The 12,203-nt window shown below is 40.3% G+C and overlaps 1 protein-coding gene across 1 annotated transcript in view; it reads right to left on the reverse strand.

The window, feature by feature from the left end:
* Positions 1 to 435: 435 nt before the first annotated feature.
* The window catches only part of LOC119890410 (collagen and calcium-binding EGF domain-containing protein 1-like), a 33,807-nt gene continuing 22,039 nt past the window's right edge, over positions 436 to 12,203 (reverse strand). Inside the window, exons 3-11 of the mRNA XM_038701676.1 lie at positions 8,688 to 8,740; positions 6,881 to 7,015; positions 6,252 to 6,389; positions 5,810 to 5,943; positions 4,035 to 4,149; positions 3,555 to 3,694; positions 2,976 to 3,011; positions 2,447 to 2,482; positions 436 to 1,734 (exon numbers count right to left, since the gene is read on the reverse strand). Coding sequence (XP_038557604.1) covers positions 1,546 to 1,734; positions 2,447 to 2,482; positions 2,976 to 3,011; positions 3,555 to 3,694; positions 4,035 to 4,149; positions 5,810 to 5,943; positions 6,252 to 6,389; positions 6,881 to 7,015; positions 8,688 to 8,740 — 976 coding nt within the window. The 3' untranslated portion in view covers positions 436 to 1,545. The remainder of the gene's footprint in view (positions 1,735 to 2,446; positions 2,483 to 2,975; positions 3,012 to 3,554; positions 3,695 to 4,034; positions 4,150 to 5,809; positions 5,944 to 6,251; positions 6,390 to 6,880; positions 7,016 to 8,687; positions 8,741 to 12,203) is intronic.

Below are 12,203 nucleotides of genomic sequence, written 5' to 3' on the forward strand. Positions count from 1 at the left end.
TGAAAACAGTTAGCCTGTCTCTTTCCAAAGTCAACAAAATTCACTTATAAGCGCCTCCAAAGCTGACTACTTCTATCTCATTTGTTAAATCTGTAAACTTTAGCTGTTTCCCTGTGTTTCCAGTCTTTATGCTAAGCTTGGCTGGTGGTAGCTTCATATTTAAGGGACAGACATGACAGTGGTATCTTATCATATTATCTTATTTCCCAAGATGTTGAAATATTCTTTTAATTGGTTAATTTATGACTCCATATTCATTATTTCATTGTTTTTTAACTAAACTAAACCTGAACTGCGTGACGCAAGGCATTAGGCCTACTGTATTTTTTTGATGGACTAATGTTGCCATGCTTTGTCAGAATATGTCTATATATATGTCTATTTCTTCGAAGTTTGATGATCCCTTAACAAAAAATAAACATGAAAAGATGGAAATCTAGATTTAGACAAACCTTTATTGAGCAACGAGTTAGCCCCTTGTTGGCAGCTGCTTCACTCTATGAAAATTTCAAGCAGCCTTACTTGTTCATGTCTCTTGTTTCTGGTCAACTCCCAAGTTAAAGTGTGTAGAATAAGTGTAACTCACTCCCATGAAGAAGTTCCCTTCACGCCATTTCTCTAATTAAGAATATGTTCACGGACATGTTTCCTGATCATAGGCTATATAGTTTATAAAAGTGATTGTATAAAGTAATTCTCTTCTTCCCAGTACAATTCATAAATCCATTTGATCCTTTTAATTAAAAATGTTTGCTTGTCTACAAACTTTTAGTGTAATATTTAATACTGCATTGTATTTCTAAGCAGCTGATGCCATCAGATTTTACTTATTCAAATGTACAGTCAAAATATTTGATTATATTTAGATGAACATATTTCAGCATTGTTTCCATACTTGAACTTGTTGTTGTTTGTACAATTTCAAAAATACATCAGGCATAATTGTCTTTGTTCCACAGTACAGGCCTGGGATTGTAATACTCAATATGTGAGTCTCAGGACTTTGTTTCTGAACATGCCTGAGAGTAGACTAGCTGCAGAGCTCAGACTTGAGGGCTGGTTGCTGCAAACAGGTGCAGAGGAGGCTCACAGAGGCGTCCTGGGTCTTTGTACCATCGCCCTGCAGGCAAACTGTGGCAGCATAGCTTCCATGGATGGACTCAGGAACAGGAAGAGATTTGGACGATAAAGTTCATCGTTTGAAGTGGTTCACCTCAGATGTACAGACATAAAGGCACACACTGCATCTTTCTCACTCTCTGTGTGTCCTGCACACACATCCCTCACTCACACCACAGCTGAAATATTTCAGGCAGTGCTTGCAGTGGTTAAGAGAGTCTGTGGTCTAATTCCGTTGATATAAACCTTGTATCTCTCTATTTTACTGTCTGTGACAGTGTTGCGAAGATGCCCAGATCGTCCCCGCTGTGAGGTTAGGAATTATTTACATGTTGGGACTTTGACCAGTAGCATCCTTTATCAAGAAAGAAACAAAGGGTTAAGTTTTTCTGTGTTTGAGAGACTGTTAGTGTGGGATGTCAAAGGTCAGGTATTGAGCATGAGATCTCCTTGTCCAGAGCCCCACTCTACAAATTCCACTTCCCCGCTGGAATGAGGAGGACTGTCCAAAGAGATGCCTCGCCGCTCCCCAAAAACCTTCTCCTGCAGTTCAATTATGTCGTTGCGAATGTCAGCCATCATTAGCAAAAGGAAGTCGAAGGAGCCGGGGGGTCCCTGGGAAGAGAGAACAAATTAAGGAATTAGATGCCCTGCATCGTCATTTTCCATGGGTTTGACAAACAATCAGAAAACGGGGTTTCCTTTTGAGAGGTGTGGGGGCCAATAGACCTTTTTCACAACAGAAGAAAAGGTCTGTCACACTGATGCAAAATAATACACGTTATGCACCACACTCATTTTTATTAATGTTGTCTGTATGCCATATTTTAATGTTCTTATAACATCAACCTGCCAGGGACTCCAGATGAAAATTAGTCTGTATGGCTAAATCTGGCTCATTTACATTTGGGCATTGTCCTCATGTTCAGAAAAAAATTAAGCTGGCCTATGAAAGTTGAAGTCACTGATTACACTACATCCACTTCAAACATGAAAATAAAATGCAATAATTAAAACAGTTACATTACAGGTTCATGTAATTCAGATTCATCATGTATATACAGAGCTGTTTTTGGCTTCAACAAAAACGTGCCTTTAAATAGATTAAAAATGAAATTTGTAGATTGCAAAGTCAAAGTTCAATTTCACTTTTCAGTGAGTAAATACAAGGTACATTTCTGACTGTATATGTCTCTGTTTACAAAAAGGTACTTGTGCACATTTGTCATTTACATTTGTTTGAAAAAAAAGACTCAGAAGATAAATTAAGGAATTATTAGGCATTTGGAAAAATGTGAATTTCTGTTTTGAGTAAATATCAACTTACAGGCGGACCTCTGGGACCTGCAGCTCCTCTATCACCCTGTAGACAAGAAACAGCCCAAATTAGACAGACACAGACAGACACCGCTTTCTAAAACAAACTGTATCGTGCCAGATTGAGTCAGAAAAAAACCCCATTGTGTTCTGTTTAGTAACAATTCGCCAAAGTGTCCTGAATACCATTCAATTGAATGTCAAGCAGGTTAAAACTGTAATGATCATTAACACACTAATTTGTCGTGTGTAATATAATCATTGTCAACATACGTAATATAAGACACCAGAAATATAGCAAAGTTAGTTTTTCAGAACTGCTTGTAGTTCGATTTTATAACTTGATAAAGCCTTTTTATTTTGCCACTGTATGTAACCCAGGCTTTAGTGGACTCCATTCACTCGTTGACAGGTGTCTAAAGGCACTGTGGACACTAGATGGCAACAGTGCAGCTCCACTCATGCATACTGTACACAGACACACATAGAGACAAGAATTCAAAGCATATATGAGGAAAATACAGATATATAATAATGACCTTTTGTCCATCTCTTCCTGGTGCCCCAGTGGGTCCCTGAATGAATGAGAAGACACAGAGAAGCTTTATCAAGCTAATAAAATGAGGACGTAGGAATTAGTGATGCTGACCAATGGACACACTTCTTGTTCTGGTAAACACATTCATGTATGTTGTTACAGCTGCAGAGACGCAGGTTTCCTTTCAATCGTAGCAACAGTGTCCTGCTTAAAGCTGATGATACACGGGGCGGAGTGGTGGGGTAAGGGGATTACGGTAGTAATCTTTACTCATTACTACTGACGGCAACGTTGCCCTGCACGATTGCTCTGGGTTTGTTTTATCAGAGATTAGCAAAACATAATTCTACCATGAACACTGGCCACCTGTTCTCCACCTTTAGTTGAAAGTGGAGGTTGATGGCTGACTTCACAGTGGATACACACTTGCTCTCTTAAAACCAGTGGCACCAAGGACACGTATGACCTGCTCCAGGTTTGGAGAGGCTACAATAGGAACTACACTTTAAAACTTCTGAAGACACAACAGATGTGATAACCCCTACATTACGGAATAGTTGTTGTGTTTGTTTTTTTTTACCACTGGCCCCCTGCGGCCTCTTTTGATGTGCTTCAGGTCAGGCTCTGGACCCATGGGTCCCATGTCTCCCCGTGGACCCCGGGGGCCAGACGGACCCCTCTCCCCTGGGTCCCCTCTCTCTCCCGGTTCTCCTGGGTGTCCTGGTGAGGACAGATGAATACAGCGATAAAGAGAACTATTTAAAATTGGTTAGTCAGTAGCATCAGAGTGAGAAACTGCAACATTATAACAGAAATAGAGCAATGCTTAAAGCATTGGTTTTGGAAATAATCAAACCAAAATTAAGCTTAAAGGTGACATAAACCCCACACTTTTCTCGTTTTTAAATTAGTGTAAAGCATCAAAAATAATCGAATAAAATTGAAGTTCAGCACAGTTTACCTCTTTACGCTCTTCCTCTTTGTTATTCTACCAACTTTAAGCAACACTGTTGTTGCTGCAGATGCTGACTTCATTAACCGTAATTTACATCCATATTACCTGGGACCCCAGGTGCTCCTGGAGGGCCGGGTAGACCAGGAAGACAAGGGCTATCAGGACTTTTTCCTGCCCTCCCCAGAGATGGCTTGTCACTGCTGTTGGCCAAGCCTGGTACCTACAAACACAGAGAGGAACAAATTAGTAGGATGAACAGAGAAAATCAAGGTAAGGGGTGTAGTTCCCCACATTTTGCTTTTTGCCAGACTGTTTTTTAAAGGAGTTCAATCAAATCTAAACATCTAATTCTGCTACATGCTGAAATGTTTTAAACATTGGCTGTAGTAAGTTTAGAAACCAATGAATGAATGTTATCAATGATAAAATGTATATACAGTGGATAGAAAAAGTCTACACACCCCTGTTAAAAAGCCAGGTTCTTATGATGTGAAATAATGAGACAAAGATAAATCATGTCAGAACTTTTTTCCACCTTTAATGTGACCTATAATGTGAACAATTCAATAGAAAAACATACTGAAATCTTCGAGGAGGAAAAATGAAACATAAAAACCTTACAATAACCTGGTTGCATAAGTGTGCACATCCTCTTATAACTGGGGATGTGGCTGTGTTAAGAATTAACCAATCACATTCAAACTCAGGTAAACTAGAAGTCATTACACGCCTGCCATCATTTAAAGTGACTCTGATTAATCACAAATAAAGTTCAGCTGTTCTAGGAGGATTTTGAAGGACATAAGTCAGGAGACGGGTACAAAAGAATTTCCAAAGCATTAGATATACCATGGAACACAGTGAAGACAGTCATCATCAAGTGGAGAAAATATGGCACAACTGTGACTTTACCAAGAACTGGATGTCCCTCCAAAATTTTTGAAAAGACGAAAAGAAAACTGGTCAGGGAGGCTTCCAAGAGGCCTACAGCAACAAGGAACTGCAGGAATTTCTGGCAAGTACTGGCTGTGTGGTACATGTGACAACTATCTCCCGTATTCTTCAGGAAGACGGAAGCCTTTTCTTACAAAGAAAAACATCCAAGCACGGCAGAAGTTTGCAACAAAACAAACATCAACTCCCCCCAAAAGCATGTGAAAAAATGTGTTAGATGTGGTAGAACTTCTTGGCCATAATTCCAAAAGGTATGTTTGGAGCAAAAACAACACTGCACATCACCCAAGGAACAGCATACCCACAGTGAAGCATGGTGGTGGCAGCTTCAGCTGGAACCAGGGCCTTAGTCAGGGTGGAGGGAATTATGAACAGTTCCAAATACAAGGCAAAACCTTCAGGCGTTGAAGGCAGATGAAGAGGAAGTTCACCTTTCAGCACAACAACGACCCAAAGCACACATCCAAATCTACAAAAGCATGGCTTCACCAGAAGAAGATTAGTGTTATGGAATGGCCCAGCCAGAGCCCAGACCTGAATCCAATTGAACATCTGTGGGGTGATCTGAAGAGGGCTGTGCACAGGTGGTCGAAAAGACTAGAAAGGCGCTAGACAAATACGGAGCATTCACATTTAGTCTAAGGGTCTGTGCACACTTACACACAACCAGGCTATTAGGCTATACTATGACCTGGATGACTGAGAAAAAGTGTGTGTGTATGTATATATATACATACACACACACTTTTTCTCAGTATATATATATACACAAATAAAATTATAATTCCAAGTACATTGAAGTATTATGGATACCAAAAGGTGGCAACCATTCCAGTTGGCATCTTGGTAAAAAAAAAAAAAAAAAGCTACTGGTAAACATTTTGTAGTTCAGTTTGAAGTGGACTTCACTTTTCTAAAGTAGTTACCTGGTTGGTTGACGGTGTGTTGCCCAGCCTAAGTTTTAGCTGCAGCAGGTTGTTTTTCATGTTCATAAAATCCTGACAGGTGAACGAGCAGGTACCAGCACTCATCAAGGTGTCTGACTTCCCAGACGAACTCACTGCAAGACAAAACCTACATTTCAAATGTTTCTATCAGACATTCTCAGTGTGAGTGGCCACATTGGGAATCCAAGCCCTAACATTTACATTACTGGTGTCACGCTGCCGCAATACAGGCCAAATCAAACTGAATCACAACCATAATTCACTTCATTTCCAGGGAGTAAAATAGTAAAATAATTACTATACAAGCATTAAAACAACCATATTTCAGGCATCCTATCATGTACAGGAACCTGATGGAGCAATGAGCCCATGTACTGACGTACACAGAGTGTGACTTTGAAATTGAAAGAAATAAACTCACAGTTATGTACAGGGATGCAGGAGTGTTGGTCCGGTGCGAGTATGTAGCCGCTGCGACAGCGACACAGGAAGCTGCCCACTGTGTTCACACAGTCATGGTCACACATGCTGCTGCCAGGGTGCTCACACTCATCAATGTCTGTGTGTGTGTGTGTGTGTGTGTGTGCGTGCGAAGGGGGCGAAAGAGACAAAAGAAAATGTACATGATCACAAACAAATAAAAAATCAACTTTGATGGTTTGGAACTCTTTGTCCTAACTTCTCAGCATTGGATTGTTTTCAGCATTTTTGCATAATGTGACAGCTGTGAGACTGTGATTCAAACTATGTATCATAAACCTGTTGTGACTTCATTATAATATAATTGCATCCACATGGCATTTTACATTGTGTGCCACTGGTTTGCTTCATGGCAGAGGGAAACTGCTTTGCTATGCACAACAGGAAGAGGGCGCTGTTTTTCTAGTTTAGAAAAATCCTAAAAAATTGGCAAAAGGATATTATTTGTTTGAAAACATGCATGTGGGTGACTGTAAGGAATAACAGACTGTGGTGTGATGAAATGAAATGACAATCATAGACATGATAGTCAAAGTATTTAACAAGGGGATGAGAAGGTGGTGTACTGACCCAGACAGTAAGGAGATTTGTGGTTGCGGTGTCTTTCTCGGTCGAAGCGATAACCGGGATAACATGTGCAGACAACTTGTCCAAAGTTATCAGTGCACTGCTGCTCGCAGGGCGATGCTGCACACACATCCACGTCTGCAGATAGAGGGAGAGGAGGCAGAGAGTGTGCGTAGACTGAGCATATTCAGGATCACTGTCTGAATACCAACATCACTGTAATCACCCAGGAGCACTGTTCGTCTATATCACCACCTCCTTACACTCATAAAATTCTAAATCTACAACTAGGAACTGACCAGTACAATCTGTGCTGTCCACGGCCAGCACTATAGGCCCTTTCTCACAGAAGATATTTTAAGTTGTAACAGTAAGAGAAAACCAGAGGTGTGAATAATAAAATGAATAATGGCTGCTTCAGTTTCAGGGTCCTGTCTCACTGTCACATTACTTACTTACTGGGAAACTGGAAGAGAACAGAGCTGTTGCTACAGCTGGAGTAGGCAAATTATTTCAGAAGCATTTATTTTGTTATGTTTGTTTGTTTGTCAATTTCAAATGCTCTGAGACAAAAATGAAAAATAAAAGCCAGTAACGCCTGTGCTTCTCCTGCTATGACAAGTCAAAAGCTGTGTCCGAAATCTCTCCCCTGTTCACTCATTCATTATTCCCCAGTGAATAATCTGAGTAGTGTACTCTATAGTGAGCAGTAAATTAAGTTGTTGCACACTTATGAATCATCATTTGCATCATCACTGACCAATGTAGGGTCGTCATTTTGCATCAATAAAATACAACCCAATGGCAATGTGAGATTGTTAGCAGATAGCAATCTACACCCATGGACACTACTGTTTTTTCATTAGATGGGTCAACTACATTAGACTTGTAGTTCTTGTGTGTACTCAACCCATAAGAACTGTCACTAAGGTTATAGTGGTGCCTTTTCACCACTATTTAAATGAAATAATACTCTATATATTGTGCTCTGTGGGTTGACAGTGTTTATGTTGGGGCATGAAATGTAAGGCACACCTGCTGTAAATATCAAGTAAAAATGTCTAATTAAAAACATGCATCAAATAATACATCGATCTGAAGACGTAGTGGAACATTAGATGGTGTAGGAAACTGGTCCACAATTGTGTAAATTTATGGAAGCCAGCTGGCAAATGGCCATTACATACATATAAATATATAAATATATACACATCATTTTTGCGCATATTTGCGCAATATATATATATATATAATCCGAAAATATGATTTTCACAGACTGTTGCATCAGCTGAGTCTGCTTCTTGGACATCCATCCTTAAAAGGCTGTTATGATGATAGAGGAACAGTGTTCTCTAGTGGCCAGTGTGAATCACTGTTATTTTATGGAGTCTACACTACAGTCTTTGTTCCAAGTACTGACACCATAGACACTTACCAGTGTTCCTGATCATGATTATGTCAAATTTTCACAATTATCGGATTTTTCATATGAAGGACCACAACAAAACGTGGCAGCTGTCTGTGCCAAAACTGCAGGCAGTTTCTTTTTTGGCTGTTATGTAGTTTGTTTCACTGCACTGCAAAGTGCTAGTTATCTGAAACAACTCCAAACCGACAAAAGTTGAGCATAATAGGTGCATTATCTTGACTTCTTTGGAGGTCTAAACAGACAAATGTGGTTTGCAGGCTGTGTTTGTGCAGCCTGTTTTAATATATAAACTGCTGTATTGGAGAAACTATGTCAGATTTGGAGCATGTGAGTCAGATCTGAGAGTTCATGAGCCAAGGAGAGTGTGTATGGTTTACCTACTTTCGGGTATGCACTGGCCCATCACAAACCTGAAGCCCTCACAGCATTTCCTCCTGAAAAAAAAAGAGAAAAAAGTAATACCACCAGCCCTTCAGCCTATCATCATTGAAGGAATAATTTGACATTTTGGGAAAAATTGGCTGATTTGCTTTCTTGCCAAGAGTTAGATGGGAATATTGATACCTCTCTCATTCTTGTATGGTAAATATAAAGCTACAGCCAGTAACCAGTTTCTTAGCTTAGCATGAAATGGTTAGCTTGATGGACTGCCAAATAAAGAGACCATCATATCCTGGATTAAAGACTTGTCTCTATCAACATGGCCTCATATACTGAAGCACTTCTGACAAACAGGATTTTGCACTACAGGTGGTGTTCAATTTTTTTGTTTTTTTGCCATTTCTGCATTGCAGCCAGTTTATATATTGTATAATTACTTGTAGTGTTGTTGTCAAGACGTCCCAAACCGAGACCAAGTCAAGACCAAGACCAGAGTTTATCGAGACCAAGACAAGACCAAGACTTTTAGAGGCTGAGTGCAGTCGAGACCAAGACCGAGGGAGGGCGAGACTGAGTCATGACCAAGACCAGTTCCCTGCATTGCATGGCACGCAATAAAATGTGGAACGAGATCATAGGTACTTCTCAAAGTAATCTGAAAGATCCACATTCCCATTAAATCACCCACATACAAACACTAAGAGCTGAAATCAACGTAAGCATCGCGGGGAGGGGTGCAATAAGTTTTACTTCCAATCAAAGTCAGGATGTTAACAAGTCAGACAATGCAAAAGCAATTTATTGATATTCCCAAAGTTATGGTCTTGACTGGTCTTGAAATAAAATTCCAAGTCCTCAATGTCCGAGACCGAGACAAGACCGAGTGGAAAGGCGGTCGAGTCCGAGACGAGACCAAGACCATCAAAAAGTGGTCTCAAGACTGGTCTCGAGTACTAAAACACTAATTACTTGCAAACATTTCAGCATCTCAGCATCACTCCAGCTGCCTGTGAACTTCTGGGCTGTTCTGTCATTTTCACGCCACAGTAAAAAAGTCCACTGATAAACACAAGTGAAAGAGTAGCAGCAGTTAATGCACGACTTATTCTGATTTGGCCTACTTCTCTTTTTGTTCCTGGGCTAAGACTTGAACTCTGACCAAATAAACAACTAAAAACTATTACTCAAACTCAGGTTTTTTAACTCCTTTACAGTCTCTGTATTTGTGATGTAAGCCCCTAACTGCTCACTGGATGCAGTATTTCTGAAATGTGGCATTGTGCAATGAATATTGGGCAACTATTTCTCCCAAAATTGATTTATGGTGTTTGGCAGTGACACTTGTCCAGCCATCCCTCAACAATCCAACACATGTTACAGACATTACACTTTGAAAAACAGAGGAACTGGCTCAGAAACTGGAGCAGGGCAGCCACGCAACAAATATCACACACACACACACACACACACACACACACACACATTTGAAGAAAATGGGGAAGAATGTCCGTCTCCTGTCCTAAAAACAGCATGCTGTTACCGGAGGGAATTTAGCATGCTGCCTCATTCACGTCTCCCTCAAGACAACAAGTTTCTTTTATTCTCCTCCAGCCTCCATGCAGTGTAACCCTAAATCACTCTGAGATTCCGCCTCCTTTTCCTGAATGAAAAATAACCTATAAAACGGTGATGCCGGCATAAACTGATGAGATCCAGATGAGAACAGCTTTAAGCTGCAGCCTGTAGCTTGGAGTGTTGAGAGGGATGGATAAGGCTGGGTCTGGAGCTGAGGTGGAGAAGGAGACTGAATGCTGAGATGAACATTGTCACTCATTCTTTCAGTCAGTCAGTCAGTGATCCAAGTTGGGTTAATGCTTCGCAGATGCGAGTCTGGGGAGGAACTCCAGAAGTTTATTCCTTTGCATAAAGGCCACTAAAAAGTTTATTTGACTTAAAAGATTCAAGTCAATCTGGTTCCGGTATGACAGTCACAATTTCTATTAAATGGAAGTCTTCTTTATTCAAGATGAGGACCCTCATTTCTCTTACCAACAATTCAGGACTACACAGAAAACTGATTCCTCCTGACCATCCTAAACTTTAGGATTGTTCACATGACAATATCAAAGTTCTTACTTTAAGGAGCACAGACTTTAGAAAGCCACACTGCTGAGATGATCACAACCAAGTAACTATGGTTCAGTTTAAGGTGGACTTAGCTTTTCTAAAGTAGACATCAGAAAACCAGGGATGCACCAATCAGATACTCAGGATCGGTATCATTGTCGACACGGACTAGCCATGATGTGACGAATCTGCATTAAAGTTTCTTTCATTTTGATTATTTTAGTGCCACAGCCATCTCTGGCCTCATGTTACCTTCATAGGCTGTATAGGTTACCTTAAATGAAAAGGATTCCAATGAGATCACACTGTAACTGGATTAAGTGTTTCAAACTACTGAATATCTGTGTTTGACTGTTTTTGCTTCAGAACTCACCTCTTTAACTACACAGTCACTGCATTTGACAATTACACTAACGTCTTTCTCACAGTAGAAACATATACATAAACATATACACAGGAAAGATAAAGACACGAAAGCCAGAGACAGATCATCCAAGTAGAGAAACAAGATTAAGAGTCTACAGTTAGCAAAAAAACAACTCATATCAAAGATCCCCAGAGCAGCGAAAGCAAACTGATCTCACTACAGCACTCTACGCATCCATGTACATCGACAAGCCGTCTGTCAGTCAGAAATGCAGCAACCTCAGCAGTCTCCCCTGTGTGTTTGTGATGGACAGAACAGGAAGGCTGGGGTGCAAGGACAAGCAGATGAGGGTGGAGGGAGAGGTGACCCGTGTGTTTTTGTTTTGGAATGTGAAAGTATGTTGGTCAGACTGGCAACAGGCCTGGTCAGCATGACACGACCTCTAAAACACAGACCATTTCATTCAGTGGAATTGGAATCATATGTACATGTGTGTAAAAGTTTGTATGGTGGGAATACAAGAGTGTTTCTTTTATATATATATATATATATATATATATATATATATATATATATGCTCTTAGCAGTCTTGATTAAAAATATCAGTAACCTACCTTTCAAAACCAAGAACAATCTGTGTGTGTGTTTATGTCTGCTAGAATACATCTGCACATACAACATGTATGTGTGTGTGTGTGTGTGTGAGTCTGTGTGAGGGCTGGGATACCATCCAGTAATTGGGTACGGCCTTTTAATGTCAGTCAGGGTTTATTAGTGAGAGCGATCCGTGACGCTAGCAAGCTCTCTCTCACCCCCCTCTCCTTTTTCATGTTTTCATGTCCTCTCTGTGCACTTTACTTCAGTCGCCTTACATCCAGTCATTTGATTTGAAACATGTCGATTTATATTCATGCTTCATGCTGCCCCCTGTCCATGAAACCTGATGAGGTGTCTGTCTTTTCCATCTTTATTTCATTCAGATTAATATTTTTTGGTCCTTGCTGTGGACTTGCTGAGACCAG

Source organism: Micropterus salmoides, unplaced genomic scaffold, assembly GCF_014851395.1.
Source record: "Micropterus salmoides isolate LMB-PRFRI ecotype aquatic unplaced genomic scaffold, ASM1485139v1 Ms_hic_scaffold_6, whole genome shotgun sequence".
NCBI classification, from domain to species: Eukaryota; Metazoa; Chordata; class Actinopteri; order Centrarchiformes; family Centrarchidae; genus Micropterus; species Micropterus salmoides.